Source organism: Saccostrea cucullata, unplaced genomic scaffold (genome assembly GCF_032062105.1).
Source record: "Saccostrea cucullata isolate Sc308-1 unplaced genomic scaffold, CSIRO_AGI_Scuc_v1 ctg8036, whole genome shotgun sequence".
In the NCBI taxonomy this organism is placed as follows: domain Eukaryota; kingdom Metazoa; phylum Mollusca; class Bivalvia; order Ostreida; family Ostreidae; genus Saccostrea; species Saccostrea cuccullata.
In genome coordinates, this window is record NW_026926395.1 from 1 (window position 1) to 27,103 (window position 27,103).

A 27,103-nucleotide genomic window follows, 5' to 3' on the forward strand; every position below is an offset into this window, starting at 1 on the left:
ATCACCTTAATTTCAAGTCTTTGTAGATACAGTCTGTAAACAAATGGGTCCGCATATATACTCATGATTGATGAGTGGTTTCAAATCAAACCAAGGAATAAATTAAAAACCAAACATTTTGGAGATTATTGTACACAAGCTTGCAGAAAAGATTGTTTCGATGAAGCGTGTTTTTGGCATCTTATTTTATGATTTTGGCTTTGTTATGGTTTGTTATGTGAATTCTTTACATTTTGCTGGTATGTGGTTTGCAACTATAGACTTTACCATTCTTGATAATGGTTAATGGCGATATCAATAGGTTAATCAGTTGATTTACACACCCCATCTAATTTTAAATTGTTTCAAAAAAGAGAAAACAAGTAGTGTAGCTGTAGCACTTCACTCCGACGACACACAGTAGGAAAACTTAAAGAATTACAGAGGATCGTCCAATTTTCCACCAGAAGTTCTCAATCTAAAACCTATTAGCCTTCATGACTCCGCTTTACATACTTGAGATGAAGATTCTCCTATATTGTAATTATTCAAATTGCTAGTATGTCTGAATTTCTAGGGAATAGGGGTGTAGCTCGGCTTAGTTTCGTGATGCATATTGTCCAATAACGTTCACTTTAGTGTCCACAGTCTTTCTGTCAAGGAGAGGTAATTCTCTAAATTATCGATCAATTCTCAAAGGACAATATATGCGCATTGAAATAACTTCATTGTCTTTGAATTAAAAGTCGAGGTAAATTACTATATCGTACAAGTGTTTCTGTACATTGCCCTAGTGTATCAGTAAGCCGTCAATTGCCAATTTAAAGCTCCTCGCAAAAGTCTATTAATGCGTTGTATATTTTGTCCTCTGCAAATGTCAGTGTTTTATGAAGATAAGAAAAATAATCATGCACAAACATCTCTGAGGAAAAAAGAACTCACGCGCGGGATCAAATGCCTTAGAAAAGTAAGCATTCCCAGTCTCGAATGCCAATCGTTTGCTATTATCCTGAACGGGATAATGAAACAAATCTGTGAAATGTTCTCTGCGAAGTAATGGAACAGTTATCTGTATAAAAATACCAAAAAGCGTATCTTTGTCACCAAGATGACGTTTTGGGACATATATTTAGTGTGTGTGTATTATCTTTAAGATGGTCAAAAGGTCTTGTATAAAAAGGTAACAGATATTGACCTAACGTAGAAAACAAGTAACGAATGCTAATTTGGAACTAGAAAAACCATTTCAGTCTAGAATGGCTTTTGATGATATTCTTAAAGAAATAGGAGAGTTCGGACTATATCAGAAACGGAACTATATGTTATTAGCCTGGGTGTATCTATTTGATCTTCCTATACTGGTTTTATCTGTCTTTGTCATGGGAATTCCAGATCACAGGTATGGTACTACAATGAAGAAGTTGTTTTAATTGTTCAACTATAAATTAAGCTCATATATCTTTGTGTTTTGTGGATTAAATGTTTATTGTGTTAATATTACCCTTGTATTTCATCCTTTTATTACTTTTCTGATATAGATCTTTGCATCACGATTCGCCTAAATCTCAAGTAAAATGCAAAAAATGTGTTCAGCACGTATGTTATTTTGAACAAAATTTAAATTACTTCTGGTTCATTCTATTATCTTCATGGATTTGTTTCCGACATCTTAATTAGATATTGATAGATAAATTCTGTTTTAATCAAGATTTAATAGCTTTGCAAATGATTATTTTCAAATGAGAAAAGTATGTTGTACTTCATTTACGTTTGATTGAGTGCGGCTGTGTTTGTATTTCTATCTGTATTATTAAACAGATGATTTTTTTTTTTAAATTTTAGTACTAGTATTGTCTTAGAATAATTGTATTGAAACTTACAACTGATTGATTTGAAAAAAAGAAAGAAAAAAGTAAAATAAATAACTTAAAGTAAAGAACGCCATTGGAAAATGAACAATGCATTGTTAATAATTTCAAAATAAAATAGAAAGCAATGATTAGGTAAAAATGATTCTTTAAAGCAAAATGAGCTGCATTTTTTAAGAATTTTGTTTTGCCGATAAAAAGTGTTGCGTATTATGAAATTTTTTTATAAGAAATAAACCTTTATGTTTGATTTGACTTTAATAGAAAATTAAATTGTTTGAGAGAAAAGACTTCTGTGCAATCAATTATATAACATTATTTAAGAAATCAATATTGTACAGGATGACAATAATGCAATTTTGCTTCAATCATTGTTTATAAAAAGTTCTTTCATCACAAATATGAATATCAAAAGATTATAAATATTCTTTTTCTATGTTCTGGAAATAGTCATTTACAGATTTGCAATAAAAAAAAATTTCGACATCAAAGTTGCAGTTCATATTGCTTTAATATTTTATTTTAATATTTAAGGTGCCAGATTCCCATTCTATATAACGACACTTATACAGTTCAGGGAACACAACATCAAACGCTTATTGACCAATATATACCTTTAGACAAAGATGGTGAGTATGACAAGTGTTCCCTGTATGATATCAGCCAATCAGCAACGGAGTTTGACAACGAAAGCCGACCAATCAACGCCACCAAAATAAAATGTTCAGCTTGGGTTTACAGCGAAGAGGTCTTTTATGATACATTTGTTACAAAGGTAAAATATGTTATTGCGGTACAATAGTTTCTTGAAATTGTCATTACATTCATTATATATATAGTAACTCTAAGACTTATATATTCGTACGCTTTACTTTTCTTATAGTTCTACATAATGATTGCATATGCAGTGATTTTCATACTGACAACTTTCTTAATTATATTTACCGGTATCTCTTTCATTTTAAGGAAAATCTGGTTTGCGATGATAAATATAAAATTTCGCTGACAAAGACGATTTTCTTTGCCGGTGTTTTGACGGGGTCCTTCGTGTTCGGAATGATATCAGACATGTAAGGAACGTTTTATCCTACCAACGTTTAATTAATAAGCATTCAGATATCTTCTTAACTTATTAAAAGAATTTTCAAATTGGCTTCCATTATTCCTTTTGCGGCAGATAACTACTGTACGGGATATATAATACTAGTCCAAGTTAACATCATTACTTTTTGTAAAAAAAATGCTTCTATTAACAAATGAACATCAAACAACTCATTGTGTCTATTGTTGCCAATAAATGATATATAGAAGAAAATTATCTACAACTCTTTTTTGTTGTCAAAAAATTTTTAGTTTGGGACGTCGGAAGACCCTTCTCATTGCAATCCTGCTTGAACTGTCGTCAACCCTCGCTTTGGCCTGGTCCTATAATTACGTCACGTATGTCATCCTACGTTTCTGTACAGGTGCTGCGTGCGTTGGAATGTTTATGACGTCATATGTTTTAGGTTTGTTTTTAAATAATATCTTTTATAATTTCAAGCAGTTGTAGGGTTATTAGGAATATATTTATAGGTATTTAAGGACAGATAATACAAACTTTTGTCAAAAAAATTAAAGATAACAACTTGAGTCATGTTTTATTACGTAAATTGAATAAGTTTTACCGCGTAGTTTTTAATTATTTATTCAAATTCTGACAAAAATGGGATTTGAAGTGAAAAATATTTATATAGAATAATAACGATGGTTTCAGAGAGGTAGAAATTTGAACATCATAGAAGGTTTACATTTTCTTTATTTTCTGGATATTTATTTTTTACATCATCTTCAATGAAATAAGTCCAAAAAATATATACCAATTCGGGCATCCATGTTTTGTTTTGCGTCATCTGTCCTTAAATTATCAAATGTTAAATCATATAAAGATGACTATTCTCCTTTGCCAGACAACGGTATTTTTTACCGTTTTCTGGTTCTATGAAACCATTAAGCTGAGAATTCAAATACATTCTAATTAAATTGTTTGGCAAAACAGAAATTGGAACAAAATACATGTATATCAATAAAAAATTACGTTTCCTATTTGTTCATATTCCATTGGACTCCAACACTGACAACCTTAAAGCTTCGCTTAGTTTGCGTTTGTGAATTTGTGAGGAATTATTCCATTAGAATTCAAGATTTTTGTCCTTATAATCTAGTGAAAAATTATTTTGTTTTTGTTGTTTCTGAGTTTTATTTAAATATGTTTGCATTTCTTTACATAAATCAGGAATGGAATGGGTTGGTCCCACCACAAGGACCTATGCCGGTTTGATTATAGCCTTCTTTGGTCCAGTAGGGGAGCTCTATTTCATCCTCGTGTCCTATTTTGCTCGGAAATGGTTCTGGATAATCATTGCTGTGGCTATTCCCTTTGGAATAGATGCAATAATTTGGTGGTAAGTTATTTCTTTAAAAAAATTAACGTTTAAATTTTTGGGTCGCGCTTTTTGCAGTTCAGGATCACTGCTACATGTACGCAAAAAAAGTTCTTCGAAAACACACTTAATAAATCCTCTGAAGCATTTTTTTCTCTTAATTTCATTTCCTTATTAAAAATCATTTTAATATATTTACATTCAGTGTAATTTTCCTTATGAAATCCATTAGAAATCCACGACGTTCAAATTTCTATAGCACACGCGAAACCTTGTCACCGCGCGTTAGAATACACACTAGGAACTATATGCATTTTCTATAATCTGGGAACACCAAAATGTTAAATGTTTTATTTCAATTTAATGAAAAACTATAAACCTGAAAAATTTTACGTAAAAATTAACGTAATGTACATTAAGAATTAATTTTTCATTTTTTTCCCTCGCAATGTTTGTTTGCATTATTAAACCTTGCAACGTCATTTAACATCATTTGACGTCACAAACGGCTCTTACATCTATTAACCACAACAGTTTTGAAGGGCGCTAAATTCACATTTAAGATTAATGAAATAAGCAATTACGAAAAAGGAAAAATAGATAATGTAAATATAAGCATTGCATACATATTTTTGGATGTCTTTGGTCCTATAACACACCTGGCCGTGCCGACAAATTATCATACCGCGCTAACGCGCGGTATTCAATTTGTCGGCACGGCCAGGTGTGTTACAGGACCAAAGACATCCAAAAATATGTATGCAATGCTTAAAACAATCAATACCTTGGTTTCATCATCCATGTAAATTCATGTCATGTCAACAGGTTCATTCCCGAGTCACCGCGTTGGCTTTTTAGTCGAGGGAGAAACAAGGAAGCCGCCAAAATCATAGAAAAGGCCGCAAAATACAACAAAAAGGAAATTTCTCCAAAGAAGCTCGAGGATGTTGTGATAGAGAAAAGAGAAGCTGGAAAGATATGGCTCTTGTTTTCAGACAGGCGGCTTGGTATCCGAACAGTTATTATATTTTATAACTGGTAAGATTTTACAATTTTATTTTGACATGTGGGGTTCAGTTTTTCTAAGATGTTTTTGGAGGAGGTGGAGATAAAAAAAAAGTTTTTTCCGAAAAAAAAGTTTAATATAAATATAAATAAAGAATTTTACAGTTATATGTATGTGTAGCTATCTGGATGAGAGGGATTATGGAACAATGCTTAATAATGAAAATCTTTGCATCTTTAAAGTTGGCAACTGGTGGTACATGTACAATTAACTGCATATGGGTTCAACGAAACTATTCTTCGTTTAAAAATAAGATCACCATTTTAAATTTTAAAAAGAAATATTCATCGCCCTCGTGGCGCAGTGGTTAGAGCCTCCTCTTTCGAATGAAGCCGTATAAACCTTGGTCCCATTTTGCAGTGGGTGCTAGCACAAAAACGATTCCTCATTAATCAATGGCTATAAGTGTTGAGCACTGGAAAAAAATTTCGTACCCATATGTGTGAATCATATGAAATGACATTTAACAAGATATTAACAAAAAAAAATATTATAAAAATAATAGTTGTTTTAAAACCTATTTCAGGTAAAACGATGACCTCTTCTCTCTCTTAATTAAGGTATCAACATCAAATCTTGATATGTACATTGAAAATAAAAAAGAATCAATATAATTTGAATGCTTACTTCTTTTCCTTAATAAGGATGGTGGCTAGCATGGTGTTCTATGGCCTCTCTCTTAACACAGGGATTCTTTATGGAGACTATTATATTAACTTTCTCATCGTTGTGCTGGTGGAGTTTCCAGGCCATGCATTACCTCTGTTTATGATTGATAGATTTGGCAGAAAGAAGAGTCACTTTATCTATATGGCTGTCGGTGGCATTGCCTGTCTGAGCACAATTTTTACCGTTACCTATGGAGGAAAAGGTAAAAGTAAATTTCGAAAGAATAAAAGAAAAATTCCGCGATTTTTTTTTTTTTTTTTGAATTCCCAAAATACAATTACATAATGATAAATAAGATTTCTAAATGTCAATTACATGCATTACTATTAAAGTTTGGCTGATATATGTTACAGTAACTTTTTTTATGTCACTTAAGCTCACTCCTCCATGACACTTGATCCCACCTTTGGAAGTCCGTGTTTGCTCCGCTTCTATTGTTTTATAGACTGCTGAGCTTAAATACTGTTCGTTATCTTCAAATTATTTTACTTTTTGCTGTATAACCTATTCAGATCTACAAATCCTCACCACGGCTTTGGCGATGGTCGGTAAGATGTTCGCTACTGCTGCGTTCGCCACTATATACGTCCTCTCTGCAGAGCTGTTTCCCACCGCCATAAGGAACGCGGGGATGGGCTCCAGCTCCTGTTGGGCTCGAGTTGGAGGGATGATTTCACCATTCATAGCAGACACGGTTTGTAAAGTCATTGACTCTAATATATTTTCTAATAAATAACTATTCATAAATTTATATTATCAAAACACCCATTCTCAATATAAGGGCGCAAATAATGTCGCCTCGTTTTCATTTAGAAGAAATACCACTGATGTAATTTTTAAATCAACATTATAAATAGTCATATAACAATGAATAAGAATTCATATAATTATCGATCTGAAAGGGTATTTAAGGAGTTCAAAATTCAAATATAGTAGCCTATTTGAAATGTACGTTACTGTCGCCGAGGCAAATATTATGCTGAATCCCCTCTGTGTAATATATAGTTTTGATTCTCAAGTAAAAATTTTCTGATAAGTTAAACCTTGTATCATATATACTTCTTTTCATAACAATAAATATATTTTCTTTGTGATAATAAATAATTTTTATTGTGCAATGTCCCTGTCGCTTAATTCTATTTTAACCACATTACAAGCAAACACAAAGATTATACACCTGATAGTTTTGTTCTCCTTTATTTATTGATGGGCTAAATTTGAAATTTCAAAGGGTTAATTACTCCTACATAGATAATGCAACATGAAATTGAACAATTTGAGCAACTTTTATAAATATGTTTACGGAATGAAAGACATTTTCAATCGTAGAGATAAGAAAGAAATGTACGTTACCTATGTTCTTCCATTAAGAATATATATTAAGTAGAAAATATGAGACGACTCTGAATAAGCAACCCCTTGTATCCTGTAAACTGGCAAAGACGTTTTGCTTAACACAATTAAAAATTATTTTTTACATGAAAAGTGATCATTTGAAATGTACGTGACTGAAATGTACGTTACCATGAAATTCGAATTAAGTGAATCTCGCACGAATTTTCATGTATTCTCATACTTTCACACACTCGAATGTGTACACAAAGTAAAGTTTCAAATGTTGGAGGTCGGCTAAATCCCAAAATTAATGAAAAGAAACGTTTCTGCTGAGGAAAAAAAATATATTAAGGTCAATTATATGTAATATAATTTTGATACCTGGTATATATTTCTGAATACGAAACCTGTATGATGCAATTTCTTATGATATGCAAGTTCAAATAGTATCAATATATTGCGTGTCTAACGTACGCTTGTGGAAGAGAATTGATTTTTATATTTGAAATGTACGTTACGAATGGTAACGTACATTTTGCGCATTTCTAACTGACATTTTTTTTATTATTTAGTCAATTAATTGCTTTTACACGAGCGAAACAAAATTATCGTTACAACGGCTCTTACATCTATTAACCACAACAGTTTTGATCCATTTGACAAATGACCACATAAATCCATCTAAATGCACCCCAATCCTCGTAAATGTGGTGGACTGTTACCACTTGCTAGAAAATTTATTTCTATGTGTCTTAAATTCATCTTTAGCAACCTTTTTGCAGTTTGTTTACTTTTAATATGCGACTTTTCGTCAATATAAATTTAATTGTTCTTAGTAATTTAAAACAAGGTATTCATAGGCTTATAATTGGTAAAAAAAAAAAAAACCAAAACGAAACAAAAAGAAAAAGGAAAAAGAAACAAAACAAATGAATCCAAAGAACACAAGATGGTCACGTACATTTCAAATACTGAAAGGCACACAATACTCAGTTTTGTTTGAATCATTGCATTTTAGGTTATTATATTTTTCCAGATCTGCTGAAAATTACGTATGTTTGTGTTTTGACAAACGATGTTGCAACATACTATTAAAATGAAATTGTTAACAAGACTGTTAATGGATATATATAAATAGATTTATGTTAAGTTTCATCTGGATGAGAGGGATTAAAATGGCCAAACACAAGCATTGTTAGATCATAGCAAAATACGTCTGACTCTTTTTTTTTGTCTGTACCCTTGCACACAGGTAGAAGTAACTAGGCTTACGACTATTCGGTGTCAATTTCAGCGAAACAGCACAAAAGAATGGTAATGAACTGAGATGGAGTGGGACTCTCCAGTAATATGTGAAATGAACGTTACCGAAGTGACGTGACATTCACGTAGTTGATGACAAATAACCACGTTTGTTACTATATTATTTCTTATATTACTGCGTTAAAACACTTCATTGAAATGATTTTTATGTCAATAACTGTTCTTTTTCCAATATTTTCTCTCTTACTAATTTACGTACATTACAAGCTTGAAATGTACGTTACCTACTCATATTAAGAGGCAATCGTGTCTTTATAGTGATGATTGTGACATATAACACAATGTGATTACATAGAGAATCTTTTTTGGAATAAACTGAAACAAAACTATGAATTTTTAGATGAATTTTAAGCTTTTTATTTAACAGAAATATATCTTGAAATGTACGTTACATTTACGTAGTTGTCTAAATCGGCATGGATATATGTTAAAATAGACAGTAACTACAAAATATAATTTTACTACATGTACATGTTAAGTTCCACTATCTATAGAAAATGACAAGATTCTAAACTGATCGCCCTAAACAAAACAGAGAGAAGAATTTAAAGCATATATCTAAAAAAATGTTTTTATACATCTGGGTCAAAAAGTAACCTTTGTTTTTTGAAAGGAAAAATCAAGCGCACGTTCGTATGCCGAGAAAATATGTTGCTGACAGAGTTGGTAGGATGTGCTGGTGTTAAGATGAGATATTCCAATTGTGATTTTAATGATACATTTTTTTTACATATCTTTTTGGACATTGAAGAAAGAGTAACGTACATTTCAAGCTACATTTCTGACTATATAAATCACTCTCTCTACTTTACCGTCTTGTCATTATTCCATGTATTAAAATTTGATGAAAAAAAACCTGGAAACAAAATCTTCAGATACTTTCTTTCAAAGGTAATTGATAGAAAAATGGTTATGTAAAGTGAACTAATATTTTTTAAAAAATCAGAGAGGCATTTGTGCCCTTATATTGAGAATGGGTGAAAAGTATATATACAGATATATGTTCTATCTGATGGATATTAACAAAAAAAGAAAAGAATTGAATTTCTTAAAAAAAATAAAGTTGTTTAGTAACTGCATGTATATGTGCATATTCTTACTGCATTTGTATAATAAATTTGGTCAATGCTCAAATAAAACCTTAAATATGGTGTTCATTCAGTTAAATTTACGAATACTTTCAGGTAGATTTAAGAGAATTTATTTTTCATAATTAGGTACTATATATTGTTGAAATACTTGTTTATATACTTGAATATTGCTCTAAAACAAATTATTCCTTTAGAATAAAACATACGCAGTATATAATGCCTTGAGTCATCCGAGCAAAAAAGATAAATATTAACAGATCCGACTTATATACCAGGCCTGGCGGGCCATAAAATTTAAACGAACTCTCCTTTGATCTCAGTCTCAAAAGAGATACAATTAACATTAGTAACACCTATTTTAAGTGCGGTACATCTACAAATTATAGCTCGAAGAGTTAACGGAAGTTAAAAAAAGTATAAATATGGAAAGTTTATTCATGTTTTTTGGTTTTAATCAGGCCGATTTAGTAGGCGGAAGCAGTGGCACAGCAGTACCACTGGTGATATTCGGAGGGGCGTGTCTCATTGCGGCGGGGCTTACCCTCCTTCTTCCTGAAACGCTACATCAGCTGTTACCAGAAACCATCGAGGATGGAAAGAACTTTACAACGTAAGATAAATTTTGTGGTTCAAACATTAAGATTTTGGAACAAATCTAAATGTTTAATCTATAACAAACATAATATGTACATGTACTTTCATTGATATGTTTTATTTGTTATTTATTTTTCCTTTACTTTTTTAATTGTAGAAAAGAATACAAAGAACGTTCAAAACAATACAGAATTGGACTTACAAAGGAGATAGAAGTCACCAAATTTTAAAACTCTTTATAATTTAGAATACTAGTATAATAGAGTTGTATTCATAAATATTAGAATGATGCATTACATATGCATACATGTACATACCTTTTTTATATGTAGAAGTAATATAATTTACCAAGACAGGGACAGAAAAAAGATTGAAGCATAGTTTTATGGATTTATTTTTTCATTAATCATAGGATGGAAGAAATGAAAAGTTAAATAAAACGATAAAATACGAATATTGTTTAAATTAAACTTAATTTTTAAAAACTATTTTTGCTTGTAAAATGAAAATTCTAAGAAATGCATAATTATAATGAAAGCATCTTCGACGTCGTTATCAAGCCGACTTTTAGCAATTCTTAAGACATTCATCTTACACTAAAGTGAAATTTAGATTATATCATGACTTTCAGTGAAGTTTTTGTATACTTTTTTACGCTTACAATATTGAAACTCCAAATGTTCGGACTTCTTTCACCACAACGACAATATCTCATCTTACATTGATGAACATTTTTTCTACTTCCTGTTTTCCTCTCAATGATTTTCCTTATAGTTGAGGGGTCAAAGACAATTTTTTTTAATTCTACGACACGGGGAGGGGGGCCAAGAACTTATAACGGAGGTCCTGATTCACAATGGAACGAAGGATATGGAGATAACGAACAGTATTCCATCTCAAATCCAATAAAACAATATAAAATAGGAGCAGAGCAAACACGGACCTCCGAAACATCAGAGGTGGGATCAGGTGCCATGGCCGAGTGAGCATCTCATGCTGACCGCGTAACACCCGCCGTATGTTTCTTGTCATGGTCAGGAAATAACGGAAAAATCCATCGTCAATTCAGTATATAAATAATGGACTAACAATTAATATCATAAACGTCAGTCAGCATTTGACTCAATGATAAATTGTATTTGCTGACAAGGTCATTGTATCGACCATAGAACTTATGAAATGGTGACTTTAAACGAGACTGCTGAAACTACTAAGCGGAAGAAATGCACCATCACTGCTTAATATATATGACAAATACAAATCTAGTTTGCAATCTCTCATGGGCAATTTCTCCTAGGCATATAAAGTAACAGACCAGCGTACGAAGCATTTGATAAAAGTTAAACATTAGCTCAGTGTTTGAAATTTATTGGAAAATCTTTCTGTATTTGTTCTATCTCTTAATTTTATTTTGAAACAGCTGTTTTCAACATAAATTACTTTTTCCTAAAATGATGTTAAAGATGCAATTAATATATTCAAATCCTTTTACTAATTTGAGTGGGTTATATCCGCGTATTTTACCGGGCCTGACCTTCTGATTATAGCTAGCTTGTAATCTATACATATCAAGGAAGCAAAGTAATGCATCATCCCAACATAAAGGAAAGAAAATTTGAAAAAGAACATAAATGAATCCAGTATGCTGCAGTCTCATAGATTGTGTTTTGTACAACAATCTTTATTGATATATGTTTGTAAATCAATCCTTTATACTATGTCATATTCTATAATCTTCACTGATAAAGCGCGCATTTATAATGTTCTAGAGAGACGATAAAGTTATAAATGATGTTTCAAAAATTATTCACTAGCAAGTTTAAGTCTTTTAATTTCTCAAACACTATAAATGTATATAAGTGACTGTGGAGAATCGCAACACAATTACCACAATGATGAGATATAAATCATATTTTTAAGATGTGTTTTTTATTAACTTTGAGATGTGTACATGATCATTTCGACAGTTTGTAACGTAATATTCCAAAAGAGAAACCAAATAAAATCGAGGAAAAATGCTTACATCGACAAACCCTTGAACCATTAAACTACTAGTGTTTAAAATTTGAAGGACACTTTGATTTTTCATATTTTCACAGAATTTTTTTCCGGACGTCAAAAACAACGTCTGCAATTAACATGATTAGCTATAAACACTAATTGATTCATCATTTTTAAAATGGTAAAAAATTAAATTTATATGAGCTGATTGTCAACACGGGGAAATTTTTTGAATTTATAGGAATTCAAAATTGAATTAAACACCAAATTTTACAAGAATTCAGCAGAGTATAAATAATTGTAAATTTTTAAAAGAACGGAAGATACTGCATGTTAATTATTTTCATTATTTCCCCAAACTAATATAGTGCTTCACGCAAAAATCGCCGTCTCTTGTTAATTATGAATCAAGCAGGAAAACATTGGCTCTGTAAAATATATCCTCCTTATTGTATATTTCATAGTTTGACGTTATGATCATGTTTCTCAAACAAATAGATAAATGCAGAGGAGACTATGAATAAATTAAACTGGAAATCCCACAGAACGTCATGCACGTCGTTCCGTGGGGCCACAGTTAACTACCACGGATATGAGATGACATCTTGTGTTTTTCCTTGGATTGTTTATCCATCAGATATAAGTTGTTTGTTTCCGATCAGACTAGTAAGTATAACTAAATATCTGAACGAGAAAACAGGGAAGATATGGTAAAAAAAAATACACACACATACCAGGAAGGAGAAACGGAGCAGTATATATCTGTATCGTGATCTTCAGGTCAATGTATCATTTGTCCATAATTATCCGTTAGTTTGTCATAAGAGTATAACCAGTGTAAAAACTTATCTTGAATATAAAGGTAAGTAACGAATTATACTTATATATTGTCCTTATTTATATTTTAATAGCATTGTTCATGATGATTACATGTACTAAAAAGTTTTACATATTGCTGATTTCATTCACAACCACAAATAGTTTACTAGTAGGTATACATAAATGTGGGCTGCTACAACTCTTATCGTTGACTCCACCAATACAAAAAATAAGGATATTGATAAATACTAATGATTACGATTAACTGAAAAATAACATTACATTTCAAATGTTCAATATGTTAAATTATGTAGCTTCCTTTTTTTAGTTTTAGTTTTAGTTTTTAGTTTTTGTAGTTTTAAAGTACTCGTTATGAGAACAGTTTTTAAAATGCCTTGGGGGCTTAGATATTTTATATACAATTATCACTTTAATATAGAATATTCGTTTCGTTTAAGGTTTATAAACCTGCATTAGATACTCCTTTCTCATGATAATGTAATCATTTGACGTTTGTTTATGTAAAATGAAAAGAGAGATTAAACAAATATCCCATTCATCAATGCAATGTCAGCATTACAACTGATACGGTGTTTTATTTTTAACTATGATTTCTTAAATGTATATTAATCGTAGTGTAATAACACACTTTGTTCATGAATTCCCCGCCCATAAATGAGTTGATATAAATTTATATTGTAAAACAGTCAGGTCAATTCTGCATTTTTTATGCTATCGATACAATGATCAAACTTGTAAGCAAAAACAATTCATCATCGAGTCAAATGCTGACTGTTGTTTCACATACTAATAGATCTCTCATTATTTATACACTGACTTTACGACAGATTTTTCCGTTACTATAGTATTTCCTGATCATGACAAGGAGCACACGGCGGGTGTGAACGGTCGGCAAAGGATGCTCACTCCTCCGTGGCATCTGATTCCACCTCTGACGTTTTGGGTGTCCGTGTTTGCTCTGCTTCTATTTTATATTGTCTTACGGAATTCGATATTGAATATTGTTCGTTATCTCCACTGCATTTTTCGACATGTTTCGTATGTTCAAGTAGAACTTTACATAACCTCTCATTGTTGAAATATTTTAAGGAAATATTTAGAAAAGAAATATATAATTTAAGATTCATATATCTTTGTTTGTTTCGGTTTCATCTGCTTTTTTATCTCAGGAGGCACCATAATTCTATCGTCATTGGCTTTTTATGTGACTTTTTTAAAGTACAAAAATAATTGTTTATTTGAGATAATGTGTTATCTAAGCAAATCTATTATTTCTTCTAGACTCAGGATGAGTGATCCCTGATTTGCCCGATTTTATTCATAATAAGATAACGTGGGGGAGATTTACTTGGAAATGGCAGTCGATTCAAGGACACGTAATCTTAAGAAACTCTTGACAGAGATTTTAGAAACTGAGAGGGCATATGTAAAGGTAGGTATCTTTAAAAAATATTTTATAATATTATTATATAATTATGCTAAAAATTATTAATTAAATCATTGCATTATAAAATGTGTTTTAGTTAACAACAGTACTTTTTAGACACCAAAAGGAATTCTTTATTATTGCTTATGTGTTCTGTTGCATATTATTTTATATGAATAGTTTTAGTGAGAGAACTCATGTTTCCCCTTTTAAAAAAAATTTGAATAAGCTGCACTTTCAGGGAAATAAAAATAAAACTAATCTTACCTAAGTAACGTTTGTAGAATATAGATATTCTGGCAAGGCGATATCTACACCCGCTCTCGACGGAAACATTCATTACCACGATGGAAATTAAGCAGCTTTCAGCGAGCCTACAGGAAATATTGCAGTTCCAGAGAGCGTTCCTCCAGGGTCTGGAGTCAGTGATGGACAAACACAGTGATGTGTACACTTCAGAGGACGAAAAGGTCATAAGGGTAAGGTTTAAAATTAGGTTTGATATGCCTGAATGTTAGTAAGTTCAGTCCCCAGATGGAAATATTAATCTTAGACTAAGAGAGCTAAGGCTCAAAAAGGTTATTGTAATTCGAAGGTTTTCACAAATTTCCACTGTAAAGGCTTTACAGAAATAAAAACAAAAACATTGAATGCCACAGAATAAAAGCAAGCAAAAATAAACAACTACAACATTCGTGAAAATTGAATTTACAATTTGTTTGTGTTCTTCTTTCTTAAAGAGGGCTATTTTTGCTGTCGGTGGCGTGTTCTTGTTTTACGCTGAACAGTTCAAGATCTACAGCTCTTTCTGTGCTTTGTACAGCAAGGTTCAAGACATACTCAATGCAGGTAAATTAATAATATTTTCCACAGCAAAGTGCTAAATATTCTTAATGCAGGTTAATAATTTGTGCTCTGCACAGCAAGGATTTTTGGCATTCTGAACTCATATTATTGGTGGTGTTTTTACGGTTAGGTAAAACACATTTATTTTTTTAAAAATGTTCAGCAAGGTAGATTTTTTGCATCGTTTAACATCGATATAGCTCGACATATATATTAAGACTAACTACAAGGGAATATACAAAGTTTAAATAAGATTATCTTAATACAAAAAAACAGCAATTTAGATGAAATAGGTGAAACGTTTGCTTTGATTCACAGGTACTTGGGTCGTGGTTTATAAATATTTATAATGTACCTTATTGATATCAATGTAAAAAATACATATCAATAAGGTACATTATGAATATTTATAAACCACGATCCAAGTACCTGTGCTTAGATTTAGTACATTACACAACAAAGGTAAAAATGTTATATTCTTAATAGCAAGATTTTGCAATTTACATAATACAGATCAAAGTATGTGCTCTTATTTGTAAGGTTCAGCATATTGCATAACAGTGGTTAAATATTGTGCACTCATACGAAAGTTCACATTACCTCATCAAAGTCATTTGTGAAGTTTTCTTCTAAATGAAAAACTGATAATTCAATGAAATATTTCTTTGAATATTAGATATTGCATTTATATCATTTATTAATGGTTTCTGACATAAACATATATTCTTAATTTTAACATAAATGAATTATGTCATTGATTTAATGATCTTATATATCTTACAGAGGAAAATGAACGATTACGTCACTTCCTTGACAACCAGAACAAGACCGGGGAGCATTCACAAAGCTTGGAGTCATTCATCATTCTACCAATTCAGAGAGTGTTAAAGTATCCACTATTTTTGAAACAAATGTCTTCACTCGTTGCTGAAGGTTCTGATGAAAATAAGCATGTGTGCAGTAAGAATACCTTGTATAATTTTTAAATAAAGTGTCGCAAACATACTCTGGATTCAATAGAGTAATCAATGTATTTTATTTTCAAACATTGATTAGCCCACCAAAGATACCCACTTCTGTGTAAAGAAAAAAAAAATATCATTTGATGAATTTTAGATTTTATCTTCATCAAGGAAGTTTACCCATGTTCATGTCAAAAGCAAAAAGTATCAGGACATAATGTATTCATTTTTCTTTTTATATTTGATTTGCATTTTCAATTCTTTTTACAACCTCGATATTACCTTGATATATGTATATACGCTTTTGATATGATCCAGATACAACCTAATATGATCCTGATATTACACAGATAAAAGCTTATAAGTTTTCCTTTAAAATACGAAAAACTGCTGACGAATTAATGTTAGTTAAGTCTGCTATTTCCTCAACTGTATATCTAGCATCATCGGCTATTGTATTTTGAACAGCCCGATTTCTTGACCGCCGAAGCACACATGTGACCCTGATACAAGACTGATCTTGATCGATTTTCTACCCTCTTTAAAATGTGCTACCCATCTTGCTATTGCTGGATATGAAAGAGCATGCTCTTTATATACTATATCTAAATCGGCTTTTATTTCCGTTGACGTACAAGCTGAGCATGAGCGAATTTTGCAATACGCTCTGATATAACCTTAAATCAAAAAATTTGATTTCCTTATCATCATTTTTACGCCCAGTATACAATATTCCTGATTATGACGTCATTTTACAGGGTTTACGTCATTTTGAATGTAAAATGACTGTACTACCTATGCATATTGACCTAGGCTTTACAGTGGTATAAGAGTCATTTTAATGAAATGTTAAAATTTTATATGCCAGTTCTCAGAACTTTTGAAATGCCTCCTCACAGGTAAATAATGTCATTGATGGAAATGATCTTATATATCTTACAAAAAATGAACGATACGACATTTTAACAACCAAAAAAAGACCGGGGAACATTCACAAAGCTTGGACACAAAAATTCATCATTCTACCATTTTCAGAGAGTGTTAAAAACATTTTTGAAACAAATTTAATTTTTTTCTGAAATTTTTAGGAAAATAAGCATTGTTTTCTTTAAGAATACCTTGTATAATATTTTATTAAGTGTCGTAAAGACACAAACTCTGGATTCTATGAAGTAGCATTTCATCATTGTATTTTTTTTTCAAACATTGATTAGTCCACCAGAGAAACCCACTTATGTGTAAAGAAAAAAAATATCATCTGATGAATTTTAGATTTTATCTTTTTCAAGGAAGTTTACTTATGTTCATGTAAAAAACAAAAAGTATCAGGACATAATCTATTCAAGTTCATGTCGATTTTTGATTTGCATTTTGAATTGTTTTAACAACATTGATATTACCTCTATCCATGTATATAATTCTGATATGATCCAGATACAACCTAATATGACCCTGATATTACACTGATAAAACCTTACATGACCCTGATACAACCCTGATATGACCCCCAGTCAACCTAATATGACCCTAATATTACACTTATAAAACCTTAAATGACCCTGCTACATGTACAACCCTGATATGGCCCCTAATAAACCTAATATGACGCTGACACAACCCTACATAACCCTGATCTAACCCTGATACAACCTAATACGACCCTAACACAACCCTGGTAATAGTCTGATGATCTTGATATAACCTTATATGACCCTGAAACATTTCTGAATTGCTTAATAACATAGACTTCGCAAGTGTTGCTATCTAACAACATGTCGATAAATACGGGATTTCAAGTCTAAATTAATTAGACACAAATATTTGTAGAGGCCTGTGAAGAAATGCAGTCAGTGGCCAATCATATCAATGAAATGCAGAAGTTGTATGCCGAGTTTGGTGATTCCTTCCGGTTCCTCTCCTCACAGGTGAACACAGATGATATCTTGTCCATGAAACCATCTTTAATCTGACAAAATATAGAAATACTGACATTTTAATAATAAAAAAAAATCTGGGGAAAACGACGAATTAAACACAAAAAAACATCAATATCTACATTTTCTGTACATGTACAAAACATTTTAAGCAATTTAATTTTTTTCAATAATTTTTATTAAAAGTTCCATTTTTTTCTTTTACAAGATCGTGCTTTTTATCTTTTTTTCAGGAGCCTGGTATACGAGATCTTTACGCAGAGAGACCCAGCAATACCTACGCTGCAGATAATATCCCTGTCATCAAATCAGGATACTGTATCAAAGAAGGAGACAAAGTAATCCAAATTATCATCCAATCCATCTGATCTTAGCTGTCTATAATGTCCACGTCAACTTTTCCTTTACCTGTCTAATGTCCACGTCAACTTTTCCTTTACCTGTCTAATGTCCACGTCAACTTTTCCTTTACCTGTCTATTGTCCACGTCAACTTTTCCTTTACCTTTCTAATGTCCATGTCAACTTTATCTTTACCTGTCTATTGTCTATATTACTCAGTATTTATACCTCTCTTTCATATTCGGTAGCTCATGTACTTCGTCTTTTTTGCTGTTTTCTACTTAGTATACCTTGTCTGTCTATCATCTACGTTAACATGTCCAATATGTCTATTATGTCTGTTTGTGTTTCGTTTCTCCTATCTGTCTATTTTCTACTGTAATATTTTGTGTCTGTCTATATTAGTTTCGTTAGCATTTATATCCGTCTTTTTCTACGTTAGTATTTCCTGTCTGTCTATTTTCTATTTAAGGATTCCCTATCTGTCTGTTTTGTTACGTTAGTATTTTCTATCTCTTTATTAGCTTCCTTAACATTCATTTCTGTCTTTTCAACTGTAATATTTCCTAAATGTTTGTTATCAATGATAGAGCAAATTAAAATTGTACTCGTACAAAGAAGCCTAATGAGTATTTCACGTATATTACAGATGAAGAGTTGGAAACGAAGATTTTTTGTCTTGAATGAGTATGGGCTGTTTTACTACGTCTCACAAGAAGTAGGTTGATACAGCAAATTGCTTTGTTTTAATTCAAGCTTAACATGTACATTTTTTCGTCACATTACCACATAATTTAAATACAGAATATAATACTATTAATTTTAGATTTCCCCCAATGTTTGTCACTCTCCACCTACCATACAATATCTGCAACTTTCATCTAGATAATACTATAGAGTCCATTCGTATGCTAAACGTTTTTTTTTACATCCATCATATTATGAACCTCTTTGATAAATAGGATTTTCCTTGAATTAGCTATTTGCATTAAGTATATTTTTTCAGTTTAACAGTATAATCTTTTTTGCACACAATTTCAAAATAATTTTTTGCATTAGGGGTAAAAAAAAAATACGATTAGCATGTTTCGAAAATACTCAAAGGATGATAAATATAAATTTCAGTGATAATAATGTTAATTTAGCCTCTACGATGGCACCAAGTCATGGACACGGCTTATGTCAATAGTTATTTCTACACGTAAAATTGCTTTTATGTAGAAAAAGAATTTCCTCATCTCCTCCAAAAGTTATAAACAATTTTCGTAAGCTGATTTGCTGTTTTCAAAATATAATTTCTAGTGCCGGATATAATCGAGATGATTTTTTGTTTGTCGGAAATACATCTTCTAGCAAAACTGTATTCATAAATGTAAGTCTTTTGGGGAAAATTGAAGAAAAACATGAAATAAGGAAATATTTCTGACAATTACACTATGCATTTCTTAGCTAAATTAAAGGGCTAAACTACATTATGAAGGATATGGAGATAACGAACTGTATTCGATTTTAAAGTCCATAAAACAATACAAAATAAGAGCAGAGCAAACACGGACCCCCGAAACATCAGTGGTGGAATCAGGTGCCATAGAGGAGTGGGCATCCCCTGCTGACTGGTCAAATCTCTCGTGTGCTCCTTGTCATTATCAGAAAATTACGGAAAAATCTGTCGTCATCTCAGTGTATAAATAATGGATTAGCAATTAGTATGAAAAACGTCAGTCAGTATTTAACTCAATGATAAATTGTATTTGCTGCTGGAAAGTGTTCCATCTGTCTGCAGGCACGTAGCAACAAGGAGGGGTCAGGGGGCTTGCCCCCCCCACCCCCCACTTTTCCCCCCAACCTTACTTATACTATGATAAATGTTAATTGGAAGTATGGTTGCCCCCTTTTAGTAATGTATAGAAAATGTAGTATAAAAATTGATACTAAACATAGTTGACATTGAGAAAAAGTTGGCTTCCCCCATCCCCACGAAATAGAATTTTCGACTTTGGGCAACTTTCCCTTTTTAATTTTCATTTATTTTTATTTTATTTTATTTTATTGCTTGTCAACTTTTTCAGGTAAGTAAAAAAAAAATTCTGGCTTCCACACCCTCACTTTCAAAAACGATGCTACGTGTGTCATGTGGCTTCTATACTTTTTCGCATGTTTAACGTCTCCAGAACTCAGAACAAACCTTTAACAATTGTTTGGAAATAGAGATTCAAGTTAACTTTACCCTATTTAAGGTAATTTTAATAAATTAACAGGATTTACATACAAATATATTCCAACTGAGAGATGAAAAACTTTTTTATTTAAACTACTTATCCTACGTGACTAACATTTTGCCATTATATGTCAGAAAAGGTAGGAATAGCTTAACATATTTTGGTAAATTTATTCGAATTCTTCATCAGAAAAATGACAGTTGAAGGATATGGAGGTAACGAACAGTATTTAATATCAAAGTCCATAAAACAATACAAAATAGGAGCAGAGCAAACACAAACCTCCGATACATCAGAGGTGGGATCAGGTGCCATGAAGGAGTGAGCATCCCCTGCTGTTTGTTGTATGTTTGCTAATAGTTTAAAAGAATTTCAAGTAAAGCCTATATTGACTTTTGCCTAAAATATGTTATACGTATACACCCAATAGTTAATAAAATATTTTTATAAAAAGAACGCTAGGGTTTAATTGTCTATATTTACGCGACAGGAATTATACCGACATAATTTTGACAGCTTCTATCTTCGCCTTCTTCTGATAGAATAAGTGATTATTTAATTAATTCATTTGTAGTCGACAGAACCTTTGCGACACATTCCCAGAGATGAAATGCGGCATGTGAAATCTAGCACAATGTAAGTTTATCTCTAGACAAGAAATATAGATTTTTTTTACTAACAAAATATATATATGGGTCTAATTTTTTTTTCTATATTAAAGGGTTAAAAAAGGTATAATTAAAGTTTTGTGCTTATGTATGCATTTAGAAATAAGCACAATGGCGGAATTCATGGTATGTTTGAGTTGTACACGGAAAATCGAACTTTTTATATCGAGGTAAATATTTATCTTTTTTTTTTTTAATTAATTTCTTAATCAGCACTGCTAAATGAAATTTGTTAAGACTTTCATAGAATGACGTGATAATAAGTCTAAGTTTGCTCATCTTCTATATGACATTCATCTGACTGCGATTTTTTTTTTTACATTTATTTAATGTTCTGTTTCATTTTGAATATTACAAAATTTAATGTATATTATCAGCAGGAAATTCTGCAACAGTTAACTGGAATTTTATTTTTCATATCTCATGAGTTAACTTTATATATTAATATATATAATTAATATTGATATATTTTTATACAGTGTGAAACTCCTGCCGAGGTTCAGCTGTGGATCAAAGCAATACAATCTCTTCTGCCCCGCAAGGTAGGAATATTTTTACATTTGTTGATGCAAAAGTTATATTTAAGATTTTGCATTAGCAAACCTTAAGCAGTAACCAAAATTCACAGAGATATTGTTATTATATTTTGTCGTTTTGAGATTTTTTTCCAATATCTTTACTAATAATCTATACTATTTCAATAACAGGTTTGTATTCTTTACTGTGTCTTCATCAAGATTCAACAGTGTTCTAATTCAAAGAAGATCTACAACATTCAATATCTAAGAAGACATGTTTCCTTACTTTGAGTACTGTGGAATCATTAGATTTAATGTTGATGTAATTTTAGTGGATTTCGTGGGTCCGTATAATCTGAAAATTCACATTCTCGACCAATTAACAAATTATGGTTACAAAGCCACATTTCCTTCTGAAGTTATAAAAGAATGCATGAAATTACATTCCAAATGACACCAATAATTTTAATATCCACAGTGGTTAATTTGTTTTAAAAAATGACACACTTTGTTTTCTGTTTACACTGATGACGTGTTCACTTTGTTTTCTGTTTACTCTGATGACGTGTTCACTTTGTTTTCTGTTAACTCTGATAACGTGTTTGTATTTTGTTTATTCTGGTGACGTGTTTGTTTTGTTTTCTGTTTACTCTGATGACGTGTATGTTTTCTGTTTACTCTGATGACGTGTATGTTTCTGTTTACTCTGATGACGTGTATGTTATCTGTTTACTCTGATGACGTGTTTGTTTTCTGTTTACTCTGATGACGTGTTTGTTTTCTGTTTACTCTGATGACGTGTTCACTTTGTATTCTGTTTATTCTTATGACGTGTTCTGTTTGTTTTCTGTTACTCTGGTGACGTGTTCGTTCTGTTTTCTATTTACTCTGGTGACGTGTTTGCTTTGTTTTTGTTTACTCTTATGACGTGTTTGCTTTGTTTTCTGTTTACTCTGGTGACGTGTTCACTTTGTTTTCTGTTTACTCTGGTGACGTGTTCGTTTTGTTTTCTGTTTACTCTGGTGACGTGTTCACTTTGTTTTTTGTTTACTCTGATGAAGTGTTCGTTTTGTTTTCTGTTTACTCTGGTGACGTGTTCACTTTGTTTTCTGTTTACTCTGATGACGTGTTCACTTTGTTTTCTGTTTACTCTGGTGACGTGTTCTGTTTGTTTTCTGTTTACTCTGGTGACGTGTTTGCTTTGTTTTCTGTTTACTCTGGTGACGTGTTCGTTTTGTTTTCTGTTTAGTCTGTGACGTGTTCACTTTGTTTTCTGTTTACTCTGGTGACGTGTTCGCTTTGTTTTTTGTTTACTCTGATGACGTGTTCACTTTGTTTTCTGTTTACTCTGGTGACGTGTTCACTTTGTTTTCTGTTTACTCTGGTGATGTGTTCACTTTGTTTTCTGTTTAGTCTGTGACATGTTCGTTTTGTTTTTTTGTTTACTCTGGTGACGTGTTTGCTTTGTTTTCTGTTTACTCTGGTGACGTGTTTGCTCTGTTTTCTGTTTACTCTGGTGACGTGTTTGCTTTGTTTTCTGTTTACTCTGGTGACGTGTTCGCTTTGTTTTCTGTTTACTCTGGTGACATGTTCACTTTGTTTTCTGTTCACTCTGATGATGCGTTGGCTTTGTTTTCTGTTTAAACAGAGCCGGAGGACCACGATTTTGAATCAGAGAGACAGTGTTTTCTACACCTCATCAGGGTCACTGTCTAACTTCAAGTCAGGATACTGCACAAAACAAGGCGGAAAGGTAAGTATAAAAAAGAAACTTTATTTAATTATAAACGCCAATACTCAACCGAAGTTGTCTTATTTCATGAATGGAATATTATAGAATGATGCGTAAAGGCATCAATCCAGTTAATGCAATTGTCTTACGATAATTAAAAAACACTTACAAAAAGATGTGCCAACCCCCACCACTGAAAATTAATTTTAGGGAAAATTTCACGTAGCTATTTTATTCTCATGAATTGAACACATTTGAAGCTCGAAACTTAGATCGATAAAAATTAGGAATATATTAATTAGATCTTTTATTCAATAGATGTAATCTGAGACTAAAATCTTTGCCTCTTTAGAGTTTGTAAAAAGTAAAAAAAAAAAACAAATAATTCTTTTACCTCTTTTTATTTGACTGCATTAGACATCGAAAAAAAAAAAAAAAAATAATATATATATATATATATATATATATATATATATATATATATATATATATATATATATATATATATATATATACGAAATTGATTAAGTACAAAAACCCTTTTTACAGCGGAAGAACTGGTTGTCTCGATATTTCGTCGTTAATGAGGACGGTATACAATACTTCACTTCTGATCAGGTTAGAACTGTATATTCTTATGCAAACTATAGAAATTGTTATATTCAGAGGAAATACATGTTTTAAACCTGCAAGCTTTTGTACATTTTACAAGAAAATCAAACTTGAATGACAAAACAGAAGAAACAGAATTTTAAAGTTACTAGTATATTATACAAATTGCTCACTTTTGTATCTCTTTTACAGAGAATTATCATCTCATTCTGTATTCAAAGTCCTTTCAATTGTTTCTTTCCATTTCAAGTCAATAGAAGCATTGCGAGTGATTCCGAGTACTGATGTGCGAGGGGTTCAAGAAATACCGGGGTAAGGAACCGCCAAATGGCGCCAATCAGTTTTATTTTTACATCTGTGTTTTTATGAATATTCAACAGTGACAAAGAATTCTTTATTTTTAGGTCGCAGTTTGGTCGCGAGAATGTGTTTGAAATCCACACATGTTGCAGAACATTTTATTTACAGGTATAAGGGAAAAAAACAAATATTTAATGACAATTAGGAAAAAAGATTATGAATATATATTTCAATTATAAATTAAAATGACTGCACTTATACATGTAGTGTGAGAGCCATGACGACCTAAGGGAATGGGTATCAGCCGTCAGAAGACTTCTACCTCATCCTGTAAGTAAATGTTACATGTAATCTTAAATTGTAAATGTGGCAATAATACCATTGCTCGTTGGTTAGAAGACAACAGTGTTTACCTCGACAATTCTTAGTCGTATACATGTATTAAAACTTTGTTAAATCTATCGATAATTCAAATTCACAATAGCATAACAATAAAATAACTAGTGCTAATTGTAACGGGAACCGTTACAGATGTTCCCCAAACGCTCCCCAACTCCCTTTTTGTGCCATATTCCCTGTAAGCTTCATTAAATAAGGCAAAGTATATGCATTTAAGACTTTGACAACGTTTTTCCAGAAGTATACCAAGTATATTCAAATTTTAGCATAGCACGCGTGCGCATGTGAATCCGTAAGCGTAATGACGATATCATCTTGTCTACACTATTTAGAAATCTTGATTCACTAAATATTGAAGCATTTAATCCAAAAGCATTTAAAAAATACGCTCATTCATGTGTATTTTTAATTTTACTAATTTCACGTGCACGCACGTGCATACATGTGCATGATGACTATACCTTCTTATAGGAGTTTATTATGTCTGCTTATGGTCCAAATCCCATCCTGTTTGGTTGAAAAACAAGGGAGTTACAGCCATTTAAAGTTTAAGCCAATCAAATTGCAGCGCACGTGCATGCGCATGTATTAATGAAAATTGTTATGTATCATATTGTAGGATATCTTAATGCATGCCTATGTTTAAAATTTCATAGCATTTCGTCAAAAATCGAAAAAGATATTGTGATTTTTGTATAAGCCAATCAGAGCAAAGCGCATGTCCACGCACGTGCATGCATGTATATGATGACCATACCATCTTGTAGTAGTCCATTTTGTTTGTCTATGTTCTAAATCCCATCTTATTTGGTTGCAAAACAAGGGAGTTATAGCCATTTCAAGTTTAAGCCAATCAGATTGCAGCGCACGTGCATACGCGTGATTTCATGATTTTTTTTCTATATCATATTGTAGGATATCCTAATGCATGACAATGTTTTAAATTTCAAAGCATTTCGTCAAAAAACAAAGGTGATATAGCCATTTGAAGTTTCAGCCAATCAGATTGCAGCACACGGGCATGCGCATGCTTTCATGAAAATTCTTATACATCATGCTGTAGATCTTCAAAATGTAGGTCTATGTTCAAAATTTCAAAGGATTATGACAAGAAACAAGAAAGATATTGAGACTTTAGTTTCAGCCAATCAGAGCGAAGCGCACGTGCATGCGCGTGAGATCTTAATTTTTTGACCATGTCATTTTGTCTATTCTTCTAATATATACTTATAATATGAGTTTCAAAGCATTTCATCAATAATTTAAGTAGTTACGTCTGTATCAATTATATTGGACATTTCTTGTGTTGCACGTGCGAGCTCTTGCAATCACATGTGCATGCACATGCTTTCATGATAAATCTTATAATACAGGCTGTAGATCTCCCTAATATAAGACTATGTTCAAAATTTCAAATGATTTTATCAAAAAACAAAAAAGATATTGAGACTTTAGTTTCAGCCAATCAGAGCGAAGCGCACGTGCATGCGCGTGCGATCTTGCTATTTTGACCATGTCATCTTGTGCTTACTACTAATATATCCTTACATTATAAGTTTCAAAACATTTCGTCACAAAATAGAAAAGTTATGGTTATATCCATTTTATATTGGTCATTTTAAGTTTTGCACGTGCGCGCTCTTGCAAGCACGTGCGCGCAAAATGACCTTGATTCCGCAAATCTACATAACATGCCTACTTACCCTAAAAAGGTTTCACCTAAGTCGGATGTGTAGTTTACAAGATCACTCGCGGACAAAATTTTCCCAGGAAGAAAAATAATAATAACTAGAAAGTCTGCTATTGCAAGCAATAGCATATGTCGCCCCGTATTAGACAAGACTTTCATTTTTATCATCACTAAAACAAAAGTCCATAAGCTAAGTTTGAACAACCATTGAGTTATATCAGTCCTTTCCATTGGAAACGGAAGACCTTAATTCGGTACATCCCACTC

General features: G+C 31.8%; 2 protein-coding genes across 4 annotated transcripts; both read left to right on the top strand.

The window, feature by feature from the left end:
* Positions 1-1,152: 1,152 nt before the first annotated feature.
* LOC134271540 (organic cation transporter protein-like) lies at positions 1,153-10,816 on the top strand. The gene is made up of 10 exons (XM_062753747.1): positions 1,153-1,378; positions 2,382-2,622; positions 2,814-2,917; positions 3,201-3,355; positions 4,123-4,291; positions 5,096-5,308; positions 5,981-6,207; positions 6,518-6,699; positions 10,213-10,364; positions 10,506-10,816. The coding sequence occupies exons 1-10, from the start codon at positions 1,236-1,238 to the stop codon at positions 10,576-10,578; spliced, it is 1,659 nt and encodes a 552-aa protein (XP_062609731.1). The 5' UTR covers positions 1,153-1,235; the 3' UTR covers positions 10,579-10,816.
* A 2,028-nt stretch (positions 10,817-12,844) lies between these two features.
* Positions 12,845-25,153, top strand: LOC134271539 (rho guanine nucleotide exchange factor TIAM1-like). 3 transcript variants are annotated; one of them, XM_062753745.1, is made up of 16 exons: positions 12,845-13,015; positions 14,471-14,621; positions 14,900-15,094; positions 15,356-15,464; positions 16,245-16,421; positions 18,251-18,348; positions 18,591-18,695; positions 19,348-19,416; positions 21,492-21,553; positions 21,686-21,755; positions 22,065-22,127; positions 23,752-23,856; positions 24,385-24,453; positions 24,698-24,759; positions 24,852-24,915; positions 25,015-25,153. In XM_062753745.1, exons 2-16 carry the CDS (start codon positions 14,544-14,546, stop codon positions 25,096-25,098), a joined length of 1,410 nt encoding a protein of 469 aa, XP_062609729.1. In that variant the 5' UTR covers positions 12,845-13,015; positions 14,471-14,543; the 3' UTR covers positions 25,099-25,153. The 3 variants fall into 3 exon arrangements, with proteins under 3 accessions (XP_062609729.1, XP_062609728.1, XP_062609730.1); XM_062753744.1 differs by lacking the exon at positions 12,845-13,015 and adding an exon at positions 13,026-13,211; XM_062753746.1 differs by lacking the exon at positions 12,845-13,015 and adding an exon at positions 13,620-14,227.
* Positions 25,154-27,103: the final 1,950 nt, after the last annotated feature.

Bases quoted from the DNA above. Each gene is read 5' to 3' on its own strand.
- LOC134271540 (XM_062753747.1), top strand. From the start codon at position 1,236: ATGGCTTTTGATGATATTCTTAAAGAAATAGGAGAGTTCGGACTATAT. The intron at 2,623-2,813 runs GTAAAATATGTT...TTTCATTTTAAG, and splicing joins ATGATACATTTGTTACAAAG to GAAAATCTGGTTTGCGATGA. The intron at 10,365-10,505 runs GTAAGATAAATT...TTTTAATTGTAG, and splicing joins GATGGAAAGAACTTTACAAC to AAAAGAATACAAAGAACGTT.
- LOC134271539 (XM_062753745.1), top strand. From the start codon at position 14,544: ATGGCAGTCGATTCAAGGACACGTAATCTTAAGAAACTCTTGACAGAG. The intron at 16,422-18,250 runs GTAAGAATACCT...AAATATTTGTAG, and splicing joins TGAAAATAAGCATGTGTGCA to AGGCCTGTGAAGAAATGCAG. The intron at 21,756-22,064 runs GTAAATATTTAT...ATTTTTATACAG, and splicing joins ATCGAACTTTTTATATCGAG to TGTGAAACTCCTGCCGAGGT.